Source organism: Cavenderia fasciculata (genome assembly GCF_000203815.1).
Source record: "Cavenderia fasciculata unplaced genomic scaffold Scf_Dfasci-G-b-285a01.f1-5, whole genome shotgun sequence".
In the NCBI taxonomy this organism is placed as follows: Eukaryota; Evosea; class Eumycetozoa; order Acytosteliales; family Cavenderiaceae; genus Cavenderia; species Cavenderia fasciculata.
The window spans coordinates 483,668-502,708 of NW_004457708.1; the positions used below are offsets into that span (position 1 = coordinate 483,668).

At 32.8% G+C, this 19,041-nt stretch overlaps 8 protein-coding genes across 8 annotated transcripts; 4 read left to right on the forward strand and 4 right to left on the reverse strand.

Moving 5' to 3' along the window:
* Positions 1-48: 48 nt before the first annotated feature.
* On the reverse strand, positions 49-1,059 carry DFA_03879 (uncharacterized protein; the record flags this gene model as incomplete). Its single annotated transcript, XM_004366232.1, has 1 exon — positions 49-1,059. One exon carries the CDS (start codon positions 1,057-1,059, stop codon positions 49-51), a length of 1,011 nt encoding a protein of 336 aa, XP_004366289.1.
* Positions 1,060-1,228: 169 nt separating this feature from the next.
* Positions 1,229-1,737, forward strand: DFA_03880 (uncharacterized protein; the record flags this gene model as incomplete). Its single annotated transcript, XM_004366233.1, has 2 exons — positions 1,229-1,287; positions 1,389-1,737. 2 exons carry the CDS (start codon positions 1,229-1,231, stop codon positions 1,735-1,737), a joined length of 408 nt encoding a protein of 135 aa, XP_004366290.1.
* A 190-nt stretch (positions 1,738-1,927) lies between these two features.
* DFA_03881 (uncharacterized protein) lies at positions 1,928-2,876 on the reverse strand (the record flags this gene model as incomplete). The annotated part of the gene is made up of 3 exons (XM_004366234.1): positions 1,928-1,936; positions 2,054-2,127; positions 2,831-2,876. 3 exons carry the CDS (start codon positions 2,874-2,876, stop codon positions 1,928-1,930), a joined length of 129 nt encoding a protein of 42 aa, XP_004366291.1.
* Positions 2,877-3,004: 128 nt separating this feature from the next.
* DFA_03882 (uncharacterized protein) lies at positions 3,005-4,018 on the reverse strand (the record flags this gene model as incomplete). Its single annotated transcript, XM_004366235.1, has 1 exon — positions 3,005-4,018. One exon carries the CDS (start codon positions 4,016-4,018, stop codon positions 3,005-3,007), a length of 1,014 nt encoding a protein of 337 aa, XP_004366292.1.
* A 408-nt stretch (positions 4,019-4,426) lies between these two features.
* Positions 4,427-4,969, reverse strand: DFA_03883 (uncharacterized protein; the record flags this gene model as incomplete). Its single annotated transcript, XM_004366236.1, has 2 exons — positions 4,427-4,529; positions 4,908-4,969. The coding sequence occupies 2 exons, from the start codon at positions 4,967-4,969 to the stop codon at positions 4,427-4,429; spliced, it is 165 nt and encodes a 54-aa protein (XP_004366293.1).
* A 131-nt stretch (positions 4,970-5,100) lies between these two features.
* rpl8 (60S ribosomal protein L8) lies at positions 5,101-7,851 on the forward strand (the record flags this gene model as incomplete). The annotated part of the gene is made up of 7 exons (XM_004366237.1): positions 5,101-5,104; positions 5,164-5,905; positions 6,044-6,118; positions 6,475-6,608; positions 7,077-7,278; positions 7,316-7,433; positions 7,786-7,851. The coding sequence occupies 7 exons, from the start codon at positions 5,101-5,103 to the stop codon at positions 7,849-7,851; spliced, it is 1,341 nt and encodes a 446-aa protein (XP_004366294.1).
* Positions 7,852-8,961: 1,110 nt separating this feature from the next.
* On the forward strand, positions 8,962-12,152 carry adprt1A (poly(ADP-ribosyl)transferase; the record flags this gene model as incomplete). The annotated part of the gene is made up of 6 exons (XM_004366238.1): positions 8,962-9,333; positions 9,395-10,096; positions 10,174-10,669; positions 10,741-11,205; positions 11,281-11,398; positions 11,456-12,152. 6 exons carry the CDS (start codon positions 8,962-8,964, stop codon positions 12,150-12,152), a joined length of 2,850 nt encoding a protein of 949 aa, XP_004366295.1.
* Positions 12,153-12,658: 506 nt separating this feature from the next.
* Positions 12,659-18,925, forward strand: DFA_03886 (uncharacterized protein; the record flags this gene model as incomplete). Its single annotated transcript, XM_004366239.1, has 7 exons — positions 12,659-12,735; positions 12,839-13,087; positions 13,163-14,416; positions 14,473-15,386; positions 15,461-15,567; positions 15,988-16,014; positions 16,109-18,925. 7 exons carry the CDS (start codon positions 12,659-12,661, stop codon positions 18,923-18,925), a joined length of 5,445 nt encoding a protein of 1,814 aa, XP_004366296.1.
* Between the last annotated feature and the right edge of the window lie 116 nt (positions 18,926-19,041).

A 19,041-nucleotide genomic window follows, 5' to 3' on the forward strand; every position in this document is an offset into this window, starting at 1 on the left:
TAAATATATATATTATTTCTTTTTATTAATTTACCTTTTTTTAGTAATTTATAAATATTTATAAGATTTTAAAAATGTAGATTTAAAATCTTTAATAGATTCACCTTTCCAATTAGAATGTTGAAGGAATTGTTCATAGGTTTCAATAGTTGGTGTTGTTGGTTTATATATTTTTGTTTTGGTGTCGTCGGTTTGATGAAAATATCCATATTTGATTGGATATTCGAAAATTGATAATAAAACTTTTCCAGTTTGATTTAAACCAATACTAGATAAAAAGGCAAGATAATCTTCTTTGTTTTGTTGACGATAGATTGCCTTTTTACCAGTAACTCTTTGAAAGATTTCAGCCATTTGATTTCCAGACAAGTATTCACTAACAATTTGTAAATGTTGACCATTATCAGATGTTTTTGGTGATTCTAAAAATTCGATAAACAAGTCTCTTGCAGCCAATCCAGGTGTTACAAGTGCATCGGCATAGGGAAGTAATTGATCACCTGGTGTACCTGGTAATGAAAATACCAATGCACCATCCTCCTCGAAAGTTGGAGCATAATACTCTAGGAAATTTGAATAAAAATAACCAATTGATACAAAACTACTATGAATTGGCAGTGTTTTAATATAATCTTCCAATTCAGAGCGTGGTGTCCAAATTAAAACATCTTTAAATTCTTCTTGAGCCTCTTTTGGTGGACGATCCAATGAACTGAAAATTAAATGTTTAACTTTGCTCTCGACTGCAATATCAACTATTTCCTTTACACCATTGATTTCTTTTAAAAGGAAATCTGGATCTTCATAAGAAATGGTTGGACTTATTAAAAATACTCCATGTGCTCCATTAAATGCATTTAAATAATCTTGCTTAGTATTTTGAATTACCAATACCTCTACATTGTCACCATATTTCTTTTTCAATGCCTCTCCTTCCTCTGTATCCTTTCTACTAGTAGTAGTTCTAACTTTAAATTTTCCACTATCCAGTAATGCATAAACAACTCCTAAACCTTGTTTACTAAATGCTTGTGTTACTGTTATTATTTGTTTTGTCATCTTTAATATATTATTATTATTTATTTGTTGATTTGATATATATTAATAATAATTAATTGTTCTTTTTATAGGTTTTGGTTTGATTAAAAATTTAATTTAAAAAAAAAAAAGAATATCAAAAAAAAGCTTCTCCTCTTCTCCATCTGGCTCATCTTCTAATATTGAAAAAATGGATATTTTAATGTTTCGAGGTCATTTCAAACCACTCCTTGAATCAAAGATAAAAGAGTAATTACGACGTATCACACTACTATACAAATAATAATAATTTAATAATTAATGGCAGAGAAAAAGATTAAAGAATATTTTAAATATTTTAAAGAAAATAGAGATTCTTTAAAAGAATTGTATGATTTGTTTGAAGACTCTGCAGTGATTGAATTTCCATACCAAAGTAAAGAGTTGCCAAATAGATTAAATGGTATAGAAGAGATTAAAAACTATTATAAAGATTGGTCATCTATATTTCAATTTGATGATTTCCAAGTGACCATAACCAAAGTCAATGATGACCATATCTATGCAGAAACCAAATCACTCGGTAGAATCATACCAACCAATAAACCATACAATCAACATTATATTTCAATACTACACACCAATCCAACAACCAAAAAGATTATAAAATATATTGAAATCTTTAATCCAACCATCATTCAAGATTCATTTAATCAATAAATAAAACTTCTTCTTTGTTTCTTTTATTCTATATTAATAATACAAAGATTCTTTTCTCTTGTTAATTGTTTATCTTCAGCTACACAAAGTACAAGAGCCCATTCTTCTAATCTTTTGACTTGTGTTATCAATTCTGAATCTGATAGATTTGATAATGCATTAAATCTTTCTGTTGCTACACTATCATGTTTTAAAGGATCTAAAAAATCAACCAATTGTTTTAAATCTTCTTGCTAAAGGTAAGTAGAAAAAAAAAGTAAAGTTATCTATATTAGCAAGTTATAACAAACTACAACTCTACTTTTTGTTTACATACAGAAGGAACTTCTACTTGTTCTTGATCTTCATCATTTGGTGTTGATGGTTGTTCTTGTTCTTGTTGAAAATGATCTATATTATTCATTTACTATAGTATATAATGATTACATTCAATATATATATATATATATTTATATTTATATATTATAATAAATTTATACAAAAAAAAATAAGGCTTTCTATGTGAGTTGAGGATAAAAGAGAGACAAAAAAAAGAAAAATAATAATCATTTACTTTTGTACCATTATAGAAAAAAAAACAAAACATTCATATCATTAACAGTCAAAGGATTATTTGATCAAAGTCGATATGTTGAATAATTCCATGTCTCTTTTAAAGTTTGGGGTCACCATGTTTAGCAAATGGTTGTGTACAAATAGTAGTATTCTTTATTTACAATAGATTTATTTGATTACTACAGTAATATACACACCGATGAGATCCAAAGTGACGCTGCTGTCTAGTCCATCCAGAGAATTATCCGTGACATCCGGCATTGAGTTTCTTTAAAACTGCGAGATTATCCTGGGTGATTGGATTTGGCGCAATGCCAACCAATTGTTTTCCATGTTGATCATAAAGTAGACCAGCAGATATTTCGATAGAATTTGACAGGAGGGAGGTGATTCTTGATGGTTGAAACGCTTGGCAAGGTCAGTGCCAATTTGGATCGATCAAAAACCAATTTGCCATCCTGAGAGATTCAGTCCCAACAACAACGAAACCACCTCCTCCGCCGCCGCCGCCAATCAAATAGCATATCAAACTTGATACCAGTTTTAACCTCGCTGTCTGCAGAAGAGTCTACGACACTTTGCATCTCTTCTCTGAATGTTCTTACTTGATATTGTAAAATGAACGTTATAAAATTAATAAATTAAATATTTCTATATTTTCAGTAAACCGGCTCAGTACTGAGCATTCTAGTTATTTATTATTTATTTGTATTTATAAATAACCATAAGAAGATAATAATTTTGATTTAAAATCATTTGAAGATTCACCTTTCCAACCACAATGTCTAAGGAAATGTTCATAAGTTTCAATGGTATTGGCAGAGGAGGAGGAGGGTTGATAGATTGGATTGTTGGTGTCAAAATAGTTGTATTTGGCAGGGTATTGGTAAACTGCCAAATTGTATCTTGCCTTTCTTTCAAATCCAGATTTCTTCATCTTTTCAATATATTCTTTGGCTTCTGCTCTCTTGTAAATTGCTTTCTTGCCAGTAACTCTTTGAAAGATTTCAGCCATTTGATTACCAGACAAGTATTCACTAACAATTTGTAAATGTTGACCATTTTCAAATGTCTCTGGAGATTCGATAAATTGAACAAACAAATCTCTAACAGCAAGACCTGGAGTTACTAGAGAATCGGCATATGGAAGTAATTGATCACCTGGTGTATCTGGTAATGAGAATACAGTGACACCAGATTCATTGACGGTGGGTGGAAAAGATTCCAAAAAGTTTGAAAAGAAAAAGGCAATCGATATAAAACTACTATGAATTGGCAATGTCTTGATATACTCTTCAGCTAGAGTACGTGGAGTCCAAATTAAATATTCTTTAAATTCTTTGATGGCTTGATCCGATGGTTTGTCTAGTGAACTAAAGATGATATGTTTGACCTTGCTTTGGACGGCAATATCGGCAATTCTCTTGACACTATTCAATTCAATTTCCAAACACTTTGGATCTTGATGTGATACAGTTGTAATGACAAATACTCCATGTGCTCCATTTAATGCTTTGGTCAAAGAATCCAATGATTGATCAGAAATGATACAAATCTCTACATTTTCTCTACCATATTTCTTGATCAATGCCTCTCCTTCAACCGTTCCATTTCTACGAGTCAAAGCTCTAACTTTAAACTTTCCACTTGACAATAATGCATAAACAACTCCCAATCCTTGTTTACTAAATGCATTTGTAATTGTTATTATCTTTTTTTCAAACATGATATAGATAAATTAAATATATATTATTATTATTATTCTTAATTATTATTATTATTGAATGAATGAATGATTGTTTTTCTCTATTTTTATACCTTTTGGTCTTTTGACCACTTCGTTTAACACTTTTAAAATAACGACTTGGAATAATAGTTCTTTTTCCAAAGAATGTGTAAACACACATATAAACAAAAAAAGTAGAGATCAATAATAATATATTTATATTATTTGACGAAGTGGTATGATCCTAATACTCTATTTGGTTGACAATGATTTATCATCTGATCTGTTTTTTTCCAAATATGAGTTATTATTATCGTCGTCGATGATTATAATAACCCGATGAAAAAAATAAAATAAAATGTACAAGAGTGAGTGACGACTCTTTGGAAGTCATGAAACCAAAAGTACTTATCTTTGCTGACGACGACAACGACGACGATGCAAAGTGTTGAATGATAAAAGTAAAAAGTAGAAAAAGTAGAAAAAGTAGAAAAAGTATTTCAACTTGTTTCTTTAAAAGATTAACAAAATGTTTATGATGATATCTATGACTCTTATTATCATGTGAATTGATGTATCATGTGACTTGATGTATCATGTGACTAGTTCTTTTTTACCAAAATATTGATAGCACTGATAGTATTGATGTAAAAGTAAAGAAGCATACAACATAGATCTATGTTTGTTGTTGCTCGGGTGTTGGTATGGATTTTCGTTTTTTTTAAAGAGGGGGCAATTAATTCGTCTTTGTTGAACCAATTTTTTCTTTTTTTTTGATTTTTCATCGTCGTCTCTTGCCACCAGCGTGGGAGGAATTGTCGCACAAAGGGCTTACATTCATCGACTGTACTTTTTTTTTAGACCATATCAAAGGTAACTACCGATAAACTTTTGTAAAGATTCGCAAAGACAACATCTTACTAACTCTTTTTCTTCCTTATCCTTGTACATTATATCTATTAAACATATACAGCGCCAAACATGGGTAGAGTAATCAGAGGTAATTATCATATATATTAGCAAACGAATACTCAAGTGTCACATGATAGATAGATATAAGAGAATCAGTGCGCTCAAGACAAATGTGTACAATATATCTAATCAACCAATCCTCAATCATTACTTTTACTATACTATCTATTTAGCTCAAAGAAAGGGTAAACAAGGTTCAGTTTTTGGTGCCCATACCAGTCATCGTAAGGGTGTCCCCAAATTCAGATCTTTGGATTATGCTGAACGTAACGGTTTCATCCGTGGTGTCGTAACTGAAATCATCCACGACCCAGGAAGAGGTGCTCCATTGGCCCGTGTCAACTTTAGAAGCACTCGTGAATTCAAGTTGGACAAGCAATTGTTCATTGCCGCCGAAGGTATGTACACTGGTCAATACCTCTTTGCCGGTAAGAAGGCCTCCCTCACCATTGGAAACATTCTCCCAGTCGGCAAGATGCCAGAAGGTACCATTGTCTGCAACTTGGAAGAAAAGATGGGTGATTGTGGTGCTGTCGCCCGTTGCTCTGGAAACTATGCTTCCATCGTCTCTCACAACGTTGATGAAAACGTCACCCGTATCAAGCTCCCATCTGGTGCCAAGAAGAACATTCCATCGACCTGTCGTGCTATGGTCGGTATCGTCGCCGGTGGTGGTCGTATTGACAAGCCAATGCTCAAGGCCGGAAGAGCCTACCACAAGTACAGAGTCAAGAAGAACAACTGGCCAAAGGTCAGAGGTGTCGCTATGAACCCCGTCGAACATCCCCATGGTGGTGGTAATCATCAACATATCGGTCACGCCTCAACTGTTAAGAGACATGACCCAGCTGGTAAGAAAGTTGGTCTCATTGCTGCTCGTAGAACAGGTAAGCTCAGAGGAAAGGTTGATGTCGAGTAAACTATTGATCAATCAAAGGTTTCTACAAATAATAAAGGTCCTATATTTCTAAAACTTATAATAATTATCTTTTTGTGTGTGTGCGTAAAAATTTTGGGTTTGAAATTTTTTTTAAACACAAACAACAAGCATAGTTGCGCAGCTGGTAAGAAAGTTGGTCTCATTGCTGCTCGTAGAACAGGTAAGCTCAGAGGAAAGGTTGATGTCGAGTAAACTATTGATCAATCAAAGGTTTCTCGTGAGTTGCATTCCTTCATCTCCTTCAAAGTAATCAAACAATTAGCTATGTGATCAGTGGAAGTACACTAGTTTCTGTTCGCATCTTACTCATTATCCTCTATGATGACTGCAAGGTATTCCTTTCCGAATTGGTTCAAGTGTTGCCTATGATCGAAGGATAGATTGATCCAATAGGGAATTGCCTATTAGACAATTATATTATCCCTTCACAGCAACAACATTCTACCTCTCATTCAATCATCGTATCTTGTTTGTCAAGGTTGTATATAGAGACTATTTATCTTGTATCAATCAAGAAGAAGAACGTCGATTAGAAAAAAATAAGAGATACAATCATTGCAATCGACACCAAGCATAACGATATAATCATTCAACAACTAAAAGATTCTATATTGGATATCTTCATTAACAGTCAACAAAGTATCGTAAAAGATACAAGAGTAGAACTAAATGGTGAATGTACATTATTATCATCAATTTCTAGATCAGTCTCGTATCAACAGTCTATCATTTGAGAGTTGATGATTAATAGTGGACAAACATTGCAAATATGTGTTTCCCTTTAAGGGAAGGCTTTACAACATTGGCACACGCTGTTGGGTTCCAATTTATCTTGTTTAGATTTTTTTATCTATACTGTGAACCCAACCGCGATGGTCTCTTGCCAATTCCATTCGAAGAGTTTGACCCCTTCTTGGAAGAGGACGAGTTGGTGAACCAGTTTGACGACGATACTAAATTGTTCTGTCGTTTCCTCATGACAAAGCAAATAATTGAACAAATTGGATGGAGACTACAATACTTCAAATCTCTCAGAGCTTGACCTTGCCCAGCTAGGCCTTCAAGTCCAGGTTGAACTACCAAGTGCTAAAAGCCCTGCTACAAAAAGAAACAGAAGAAAGGCCAGAAACCAAAAGTGTCTTCTAGACGGGTGCAACCTCATCGTACAAAATGTTTGCTCTGACTGGCCACTGGATAGAGATGCAGACTATTGCAAGACAGAGTGCGCTATAGCCAATTATGTTGATCCAAACGACCGATTGGTATTCCACAGTAACACTTGCAATAATCGTATTGGAGGTGTCCCTTGCGGTAAGGCAATTCTCGCATATGCAAAATGCAAGTCAAAGTGTTAAATGTGTTGGTGGAGTCTAAATAGAGCAAAGGAAAGAGCAAAAAAATGCCACCTACACCACCAGAACATCTCCTCGTAAAGCAAAGAAGAATATCACAAAGAACAAGAAAGCTGAGCCAAAACCAACAACAGTAAAAGATTCAATGGATGTATGAACTATAAATAAATAAACAAATAAATAAATCAATATTATGAAAAAAAATCTATTTGTAATTATGTTAAATATGCATATGAACATTAGTTGTCCTCAATAACCAATCTCACCTCTTCCAACAATCATATCAATATTCATTATACTTTTACATTTGCAACAATATGGTAATGACCAACAATACCAACAATGCTTATCAAATTATTTCTCTGGCGCAGAGTTATCACTATGAAGTGGTTGGGACTCAACCGCTGAGCCTTTACCACTCGTTTGCCATATCATCGCTGAATGTCATTGGTCGTTCGGAACAAGCTGAGAGAATAGTAATACTACTACCACTCTATTTTTAGTTATCTAGAATTAAAAGGTCAACAAATGAAGAAATGTGCACCCTCAACAACGTAGATCCATACTGACTATTATCTACTATTATTATTATTATTATTATTATTATTATTATTATTATTATTATTATTATTATTATTATTATTATAGTAGATAATAGATAATAGTCAGTATCATCAGCACCTCTGACTCATCCTATCCTCTTCATTGGATACAATTTGTGGAGGTTCTTTACAATTTGTGGAGGGTCTGTCATTGGTCTGGTTTCAGTGCTGGTGTGTTGGGAATGGTCGCTTTATTGAGAGATTTCAGAGGCGAATCATTCTCATTCAAGGATACTGCATGTGCATCGTCTCTGATCCCGATCGTCGCTGGTATCATTGATCTACTTGAATATTTAAATTATTATATAATTAAAATTGCACCATGCACGATTATCGTTGTCCAATCAGTGCTCTGTCTCCAATCTTTTTTGTTTGTTGTCATCATCATCATCATTGTATATATCTAAAATAAAATAAAATTAAAGAAACGATTAATAATCTTTTAATTAATTAGAAACGATTATATCTTGCTGTGTGTAGATTGACTGTATATATAATACATTTCATGAGATTAAAAGATACTTGATGATCACACATGTTGTTCTCTGCATGTTGATAGAGCAAGCAGTGACAGATGAAACAATCAATCTACATATATCTCGTTTGTCTATCATCTTTTGTCTCTTTATGATTACAGCAACAAACACTTCCACGTCGATCAATGGTGAGCATCCTGAACATCCCATTCCTTCATAAAACACCGATCTTTCTTTTCATCATTATCTTCTCACTTCAGCAATGGTTGGCGATACCTGCTGCCTCCATCTCTTGAATGTGTTCAATATATTCTCATCCAACCTTTGATTGTTGTTTATGTGTCTATCTTTATCCCTTGGTCAATGAGATTGTTGTTGGCACATGGCCAATGATTATACCTTTTGAGAAAAAGCGGTATACCGTATTGCCAACGTTCAATGTCTGTGATGATTACTTAGAAAACAAAAACTTTGAAAATTAATGTTAACAAAAAAAAAAAAAATTTATAGCCCTGTAGGGCAAAATCTTCACCTCCTTTTTTCACTGCTTTTTTTTTACCAATCTTTTTAAACACATTATCTGTAGAGAGAGATAGATAAGATGAGTGGAATACAAGAAGCATTTAGTATAGAGTACTCTAAATCAGATAGATCTACATGTAAGAACTGTGGAAGCGGTCTCTCCAAAGGAGAGCTCAGGGTTGGCCACGGCAAACCAGGTCAATACCACGACGGATTAGAGTATAGCTACTTTCATGTAAAGTGCAAGATTAAATCTGTCAAGATTTTATCAGATTTGAAGGGTTGGGAGACTCTTAGATGGGATGATCAAATGACCATTAGAACAAAGCATTTCCCAAATGATACATCTGCAAATGCTGCTCTTGACACTCAACGTAAAGAATACATCAATGCACTTTGGAAGATTCAAGATCAACTTTCAGATTCTGTTTTAAAAGGTCCTCAAATTAAAGTAAGTTATAAAACTTTTTATATTTCTATTTTTTACTAAATATTTTTCTATTTTTCTATAGTCAATCATTGAAGAGAATAAAGGTAGAGTTGAAAAAGTACCAGGTGATGTATTGGTTGGTATACTTTCCGATTGGTTATTACTTGGTCGTACTGGATCATGTCCAACATGTAAGAATTTCCATGTTGGTTTCAACTCTGTTGAATACAAGTGCTATGGTTATGTAACTGGTTTTACAAAGTGTGATTGGAAAGGTACTACAATCAAACGTCACAAAATCGTCATTCCATCATCCCTAAAGGCTAATCAATTAAAGTTTATTGAAAACTTTAAATTTTCAAAAGATTATCCAAAAGATGTTTGTAATTATGATGGTGATGATGATGATGAAGAAGAAGATGAAGAAGAAAAAGAAGAATCATCAGATTCAGAAGCAGAAGAATCAGAACCAGAATCTGTTGATAGTGATGTTGTTCAAAGTGATCCAGAAAGTGGTGATGAACAAGTATCTAAAACAAAAAAGACAAAGAAAAAAGATCAAGAAGATGCTGTACCAATTGGTTCTGAATTGTATGGTATGGTTTTTATTATTGCAGGTAATCAAAAGAATTTAGATCCATCACCATCTGAATTAAAATCATTAATCAATGATCATGGTGGTTCAGTTGTAGAAACTGTAGCCAAGGCAAATATTATGATTTCATGTGATGATGAAGTTAAAAAGTCAAAACCAACTAAAAAAGTTTCTGATGCTATTGATTCTGTAAGTAGAGAGAATTAAAAACAAAAAAATTATTTATTTATTTTTATTTATTTATTAATTTTTTTTTATCCATTTAGATTCCAATTTTCCCAACTTCATGGTTACAAGATTTGGTTGATAGAAAAAATGAAGGAATTGAATTAAGAAAATCAAGTATTTCATCAAAATATGTAATTGAACCATCAGAATGTCAAGATGATTATGAATTGGTTACTACAAAATATGTTGCACCTAAAAAGGCAACTACCTCGACCACTTCAACCAAATCATCGTCGACCCTTCTTAAAAAGAGAAAAGAACCAGAGAAAAAGGAAATCATTTTTAAAAAGAAACCAAAGATGGGATCTGATATTCTCAAACCAGATGATGAAATCTCTAGCATTTACAACATTTATATGGAGGATGATCAAACCTATGGTACCATCACTTACAATGTTATGCTCAATCTTGTAGACATTCATTCAGGTTACAACAAGTTTTACAAAATTCAATTATTAAATAATAATAATACTTATATTGTTTTCTTAAAATGGGGTAGAATTGGTAAAACTATGGGTAGTAAACAAGAACTTTGTAAGTCAAAAAACAAAAAAAAAAATATAATAATATTATTTTTATTAATTTTTTTTTATTTTCCAATTTAGTTACAAGTAAAAAAGGAGCAAAAGAATTATTTTCAAGTAAATTTGAATATTTTACAGGTATTACATGGGGAGATCATCATAGTTTTGAAAAGAAACCAGGAAAATATTATATGGTATCTCTTGATGATGGTTGGGATGATGATAATGATGAATTGGAGAGTGCCATTAAAAAGAACAAGAGTTCTGACAATTCTCAAAAAATGTTGGCTAGTCTTTCAACTCCATCCAATCTTGCTCCTCGTACCATTGAACTCATCAAATTAATGTTTGATCAGGAAATGATGAAAAAGCAACTTGCTTCCATGAAGGTTGATATTGACAAGATGCCACTTGGTAAAATTTCAAAAAAACAAATTATGGATGGCTACCAAGTTTTGGCTGAAATTCAAGAAATCCTTTCTCGTCCAAATGGAAATACTTCAACTGCTCCTTTATCTGATTGTGCTAATAGATTTTATTCTCTAAGTAAGTAAAAGAAAAAAAATAGAAATCAAATAATTTTAATATTAATTCTTTTTTTTTTTTTTTTTTTTTTTTTAGTTCCACATAATTTTGGTTCAAATTTGCCACCAATTATTAATACAAATGAAATGTTGAAAGAAAAGATGGATCTTATTGAAGCATTTATTGATATTGAAATTGCAAACAAACTTAAAAAGTAAGTAAAAAAATATAATAATATTTTTATTATTTATTTACTTTTTATTTTTCTTAGACAATCAGAAAATACTGAAGGAAATTTAATTGATAACCATTATAAATCATTAAAGACCAATTTAGCACCATTAGACAAGGATAGTGAACTTTATAAAACATTGGTTAGTTATGCTCACAAGTCTCATGATACTAGTTATTTTGACTTTGGACTAAAGGTGGAGGATATCTTTGAAGTTGAAAGAGAAGGAGAGGTATCACGTTTTGATCCATGGAAGAAAAATGACAACAAGATGTTATTGTGGCATGGTAGTCGTTTGACCAATTGGTGTGGTATCATTTCGCAAGGTTTACGTATTGCTCCACCTGAAGCACCCAAGACTGGTTATCGTTTTGGTAAAGGTGTCTACTTTGCCGATTGTATCTCCAAGAGTGCAAGCTATTGTTTCACTTCCAAGCAAAGTCCAACTGCTCTCATGATTCTCTGTGAGGTTGCTCTTGGCAAGATGAATGAACTCAAACATGACAAGTACATGGAAAAGGCTCCATCTGGAACTCACTCTACCAAAGCACTCGGCATGTCCATTCCCAATCCAAAGGAATACGTAAAGGTTGACAATGACATTGTTGTACCAGCTGGTTCAATCATCAAAACTGGTACAAATACCAGTTGTTCTCATAACGAATTTATCGTCTATGATGTATCCCAAATTAGAATTAAATATATTCTAAAAGTTAATGTTCAAAACAAATATTAAAACAAAAAAAACAAAAAAAAGAAATCAAAAAGAAATCAAATTAAATTAATGAACAAATATTTCTAAAACCTGTATTCTCCAAATAACATAAATAAATAAAAAAAAGTGATTTTTAATAATAATAATAATAATACAAAAAAAAATCCCAATGCACAATAATTATAATTTTATAGTTTTTTCGGAGATTAGATATTTTCTTTTTTTTAAACAAATCGATAAAAGACAAGAAAATAGAAAAGTGGATGGGAAATTCTAAAAGCGCGAAAATTAATTTTTTATTTTTTTATTGCCAGTGTGCGCTTTGGGATTGATCACACCCACCATCTAAATTCATTCACACCTTTTTCAATGCTTGATATCATAGTAAAGCAGAAGTAATATCTTATCTATCTTATATCTATCTATCTATTATTAGACTTTTAAAACGAGAGAAAGAAAGAAAGAAAGAAAGAAAATAGTATAGATATATATTTAGTTAGTTAGTACTATCTATTCATCACTATATAATGATATCACTTTATGCAACTGTCAATGTTCATCTATACATTGAATCATTACGTGTGATTGATTTAATTAGAAGAGGGTATGTAATATAGACTATTATAGACTATTATACCAGGCCTGGTTATTTATTTCCTTTTTTTTCTATACTCTAGAATATATAATATTAGAATAAAATGTTATAGAGAGATTGATGGATTACATGCAACACCATTACCACTAGTATCAGAAAAGTTTGGTGAACCAAGTCATAATATCAAACGACCAGAGATTCAACTACCCAACTATTGTTCAAAGCATTTCTTTGTTGGTTATTTTAAAGAGAATATCATCATTCAGAATAGTTGTATCTTTCAAATAGACCTTCCATTAGAGAATCTAATGAATCAAAATGTATTAATAGAATTTGAATTAATTCAACATAATGAACAAGAGTAAGATTAAAAAAGAAAGTTAAACAACCCTAAATAGTATTTTGATTACAACTTTTTATTTCTATTTCTATCTAGTGGAGCAACAGAAGAGATTGTACCAGAGAAAATAGTTAGTCATCAAAAATTAAGAATTAATAGAGCGGCAAGAGGAACACAACAATATTATCCAGTTATATTTGGTGATTGGTATTTCTCAATTTTAAAGGTACTAGTCAATACTACCATTACCAATGTTGGCTATAAATTGAATTTACCTTCAATTGTTGAAAAGGATTTATCTACGACAACGACGACGGCAACGACGACCCATCATTCTACTACAGCTTCAGTATCATTTTCATCAAAATCACCAAGATCATCTAAAAGATTATCTGGATCAAATTCAGGTAGTCATTCAACTCCATCATCACCAAATTCATCAACTATTCATATTAATAGTACAAGTAAATCAACATCATCATTACCTAGTATACTACCATTTGATGAAGATATAGATAATCTTTTATCTTCAAAATATCAACAAGTTCAATCTTCATTGGTAGAATCTTATTGTCGACTAGTTGAAAGGTACAAACAATTATTACTACTTTTAAAACAGTCTCAGGTAGTTCAATTGGGTGAACTTGTCAATGTACCAGCACTCAACATTCCTCCTTTGGTTTCTTGGACTTGGAAACCTGCTCACATTATCAAAACAAATTCTTCCCCATCTTTAAATAGTTTAGAAACTAATAATAATAATAATAACACAAGTACTATTAATTCTTCAAATAATAATAATAATAATAATAATATTTCAAAAAGAAAATCTTATATCAAGACGACAACAGGAGTATTAATGGATAAACATTATGAAGATGAAGAAAGTAGTTTTAGTAGTTTTAGTTCATTTAGTAATGGTAGTAATAGTAGTAGTGGATATAATAGTTTATCAAGTGTATCAAGTTATGAAAGTACAGGATTAAATTGTAGTGTTGGTAGTTATGAAAGTTTATCAAAATCTCCAACATCTTCATCTCCAAATATTAGTTCAAGTGCCGACTCTTTACCAACTTGTAATAGTAATAGTAATAGTAATAGTTTATTATCTCCTCCTTTTGAACAACCAATGTGGAAAAAAATGATAAATAATTTCCAAAACATTTGTCAACAAATTTCATATCTTTGGGAATCATTTTGTAAAATATTTGCAATGGTCAGTCGAGAACATTGCTTTAAACATGCCATTCAATTTGAAAACAAATGTATCAAAAAATGGGATCATCGAATTCAAAGAATGACATTACATATTCAAGATATTCAAGATATTTTATTATTATCTGATAATTCGTAAGTAAATAATAAATTATTTATATTTATATTAACCTTTTTTTCTTTTATTTTAGGAATAATTCAATATCACAATTTTCATCAATATATTTCCAATTTAAACCATTTAAAGTTGAAAATATACCAATTAAATTGGATATGGTATATGATTCATTACCAATATTTTATGAACAAAAGATAAAGTTTCATCAAACCCCTACTAGACCAGTTGCAGAAGCAGACCTTTTACCTTTGGCTCAACCTGCATTGCTGGTCAGTTCATTTGAACAAAATCGTTTGGATGAACAGATTACAGAGGAATTAAACAACAAACATCTAAGTATAACCAAAAAGTTTATGTTGCAAATTACTAGTAATCCAGGTCGACATTTATTTGTATTTGTTCATGGATTGTCTGGCAATTCATACGATTTGCGAACATTTAAAAATTACTTTACCATTCATTTTCCAAACGCACTCTATCTCATTTGCTCGTCGATCGAGGAAAACACGCTCCTCGACATTCAACAGTTGGGTGAAAAGATTGCACTCGAGGTCAATCGATTCCTTCACGAAAACAGTTTATTCCAAATCACCAAAATCAGTTTTGTATGTCACTCCTTGGGAGGTATTGTAGTAAGAAGTGCTCTTACATCGCAACACCTCAAGGAGCATTTGCCCAAACTCCACAGCTACGTTTCTCTCTCGTCGCCTCATTTAGGCGTCAAGTTTTACTCTGGAACCATCGTGCCATCAGCTCTCTGGCTTTGGCAAAAGTTCTCTAGTTCCACTTGTCTCAAGCAACTCTTGATGCAAGATGCCAGTCAACTCCATGACACCTTTCTCTACAAACTCTCTCAATCCCCTACCCTACAACATTTCAAATACGTCTTTTTAATTAGTTCAGAACAAGATGGTTACGTTCCCTATCATTCAGCTAGAATTGAATTACCAAAAGAATCAATTAAAGATTTTAAAAATACTACTCAAAGTAAATAATAGAAAAAAAAAAAAAAAAGAAAAGAAAAAAGGTTTATTAACTTTACTTTATTTTTCTATTTTTAGAAAATATTCTAACACAAATGATTAAAAATTTAATGGGAGATATTCAAGGTAGAAAAGTAGAATATAGTGTACATAATCAACCAATAGAATCAATTATTAAACTCAATGTATTGTTTGAAGCTCATAAAGGTGTGGATGGAGTCATTGGAAGATCTGCCCATATTAGATTGTTGGATCAAACTTGGTTCATGCAAATGTTTGTTCAACTTTATAAATCTTATTGGGAATAAAAAATAAAACAAGAATCTTATAGAAATAAACCTATATGATCAAAAAAGAGTTCTTCTTTTCATCGATAGAAAATATATAGAAACTGGGCAAACGACTTTTCCCTCCAGATTTTCAACAATGCGAACTTTCAGTGAACAACCAAGTTTGGCTTCTTTGGATATTAAAAAAAAATTTTCAAGACCACTTTTAACTTGTGTCACTTCAAGCTCATACGCTCATTGTTCTCAACAGACAGATTAATCTAATCTATCTTATCTCTCTATCTCTCCATACATATATTAATAATCACTATATAGTATAATAAAGACAATAGGAGATTAATTGTAAGATTAAATTTAGTCTTGAATAATTAATAATCATATGATATACTTACTATTATTATCTTTTAATTATTATCTTCTTTTTCTTTTTCTTTAGAGAGTTATCATGACAAAAGGAAAGAAACCAACAAATCAAAAGGGAGCACCTGTTAAAGGATTTACTCTTCAAGAACCAGAGGAATTCACTCAAATCGAGAGAGAGTATCAATCAAAGAGAGATGAAAAGGCTAAAAAGGAGCAAGAAGTAAAGGATAAAAAGGAAAAGGAGTTGCGTGCCATCGAACAAGATAGATTGGACAAGTTGGAAAGAGAAAGAAAGTTAAAAGAACAACAAGAACAAGAGGAAGAAGAAGCGAGACAAAAGGAGCAAATTGCAGTGGACAAAAAGAAACAACAAGAACAAGAGCAAGAACAAAAACTAAAGGAACAAAAGGAACAAAAGGAACAACAACAACAAGAAGTTGCTAGTACTGCCACTCATCAAGAAATCCCAGTTCATATAGTTGAAAGATTGTCACCATCTGAAACCTCCAAATCCGTTCCAACCGCTGTTGAGGTCTCATCTCCATCGACTGCCTCCAGCGGCGGTCAAAAGCAATCAAAGTCTGTAAAGAGAAAGCACTCTACTCAAGGATCCTCCACTCCAACCACCTTTGAGATTATCGAACCAACCGATTTCTCCAAACCAGTTCCCATCAAGGAATGGAGTGCCGACACTTCTATCAACCTCAAATCAAAGCCAAAGAAGAAAAAGAGTAAGCCCAAAAAAAATACCAATGGTACTCCAGTATCTTCACCAGCTCCAACCCATATCCCACCTGAAGCTCTTAAAATTGAAACTCCACCAACTACTTCTATTGTCAATAGCGCTCCAACCACTAAACCAGTAGCAGCAGTAGCAGTAGCACCAATCCAAAAGGATACCAAGATTACCATCAATCCTTCAAAAACAACTACCAACAATAACAATAATAATAATAACAATAATAATAATAATAACAAGACAATTCCAAAGGTTGTATCGCCACAAACTTCATCTGTCAACAAAAAGGTATCTTCGCCAAAACCAGAAAAGAAATCACCAAAGCAACAATCTGCTCCAAAGGGATTTACCATTATTGAACCAACTTTTGGTGATAAAAAATCAACTACCACTACTACTACAACAACTACTGCACCAGTTGCCGTTGTTGCTGCTGCACCAGTTGCAGTTGCTGCTGCTCCAGTAGTTGTCGCTGTCGCTGCCAAATCTTCAAGTGCCAAATCTCCATCTACCCTCGTAAAGAAGGCTAAAAAGGGTAAAAAGGCTACTCCCAAAAAGGATAGTGATATTGATAAAATCCTTAGCCAATTGAATGATCCAAACTTTAAGGTTACTGAAACCATACCATCTATTGATATTGCAAAGGAATCAAAGAAAAAGGCTACTCAAGATAACAATAATAACAAAGCTGTTGATGATGAAAAGAAGAAAAAGGCTGCCAAGGAAGAACAAGATCGTATTGCAAAGGAAAAGGCTCAAAAAGAAAAAGAAAGATTAGAAAATGAAAAGAAAGAAAAGGCTGCCAAGGATCAACAAGCAAAGGAAAAGGCTGACAATGAAGAAAAGGATCGTCTTGCAAAGGAAAAGTCAGACAAGGCAGAACAAGATCGCATTGCCAAGGAAAAGTCTGACAAAGAAGAAAAGGATCGTCTTGCAAAGGAGAAGGCCGCAAATGATGAACAAGCTCGTATTGCAAAGGAAAAGTCTGTCAAGGATGAGCAAGACCGTATTGCAAAGGAAAAGTCAGACAAGGAAGAACAAGACCGTGTTGCCAAGGAGAGGGCAGCAAATGATGAACAAGCTCGTATTGCAAAGGAAAAGTCAGACAAGTCAGAACAAGATCGTATTGCTAAAGAAAAGGAAGAACAAGCTCGTCTTGCAAAGGAAAAGGCAGACAAGGATGAGCAAGATCGTCTTGCCAAGGAAAAGGCAGACAAGGAAGAACAAGCTCGTCTTGCAAAGGAAAAGTCAGACAAGGAAGAACAAGATCGTATTGCCAAGGAAGAACAAGCTCGCATTGCCAAGGAAAAATCTGACAAGGAAGAACAAGATCGTATTGCAAAGGAAAAGGCAGACAAGGAAGAACAAGATCGTATTGCAAAAGAAAAGTCAGACAAGGAAGAACAAGATCGTATTGCCAAGGAAGAAGAAGAAAAGAACCATCAAACACTCAAACATCTTACACTTTCACGTCCAAAGAAATCAACCACCAAATCCACTGGAACCACAGAAACAGAATCCGAAAATCAAGAACCAGCCAAGGTTGAAGAACCAACCAAAGTTGAAGAACCAGTCAAAGTTGAAGAACCAGTCAAGGTTGAAGAACCAACCAAAGTTGAAGAACCAGTCAAGGTTGAAGAACCAATCAAAGTTGAAGAATCAGCACCAACATTCAAACCAGTTGGAGGTGTAAATATCTTTGGAGATACCAAAATCGTTCCAACCACTGCCGTTCTTAAAAAGGCACCATCCAATCCAAAGCTTGATCAACCAAAGCCAGTTGATGAAGCCAAACCATTTGATTTCAGATCAGTACTCAAATCTACTTCATCAGAGAAACTTTTAGATGCCAAACTCCCAGCCAAATCTGAGCCAGTTGCTGCCAAACCAGAACCAGTTGTCACCAAACCAGAACCAGTTGCTGCTACTCCAGCCCCAGCTTCTGCCTCTTCTGATGCTGCCCCAACTAAATACTACTCATACGCTGACATTAAAGCTAAAAAGACTGAACTTGGTTTAGTACCAACCAAACTTGAAACCTATTTGGATGATGAAGAATTCAAGACTGTAATGAAAGTTTCAAGAGAAGAGTTTGCTAAAATGCCAGCTTGGAAGCAAACCACCAAAAAGAAGGATGCTGGACTTTATTAAATAAAAGGACAGAGAGATCTTATTTATTTAAATAAATTTGTGAATTAATAATAATATTATGAGACTAATTTAACAATGTTTTGTTTGTTTTTTGGTTATTTTAATTTATTAATAAT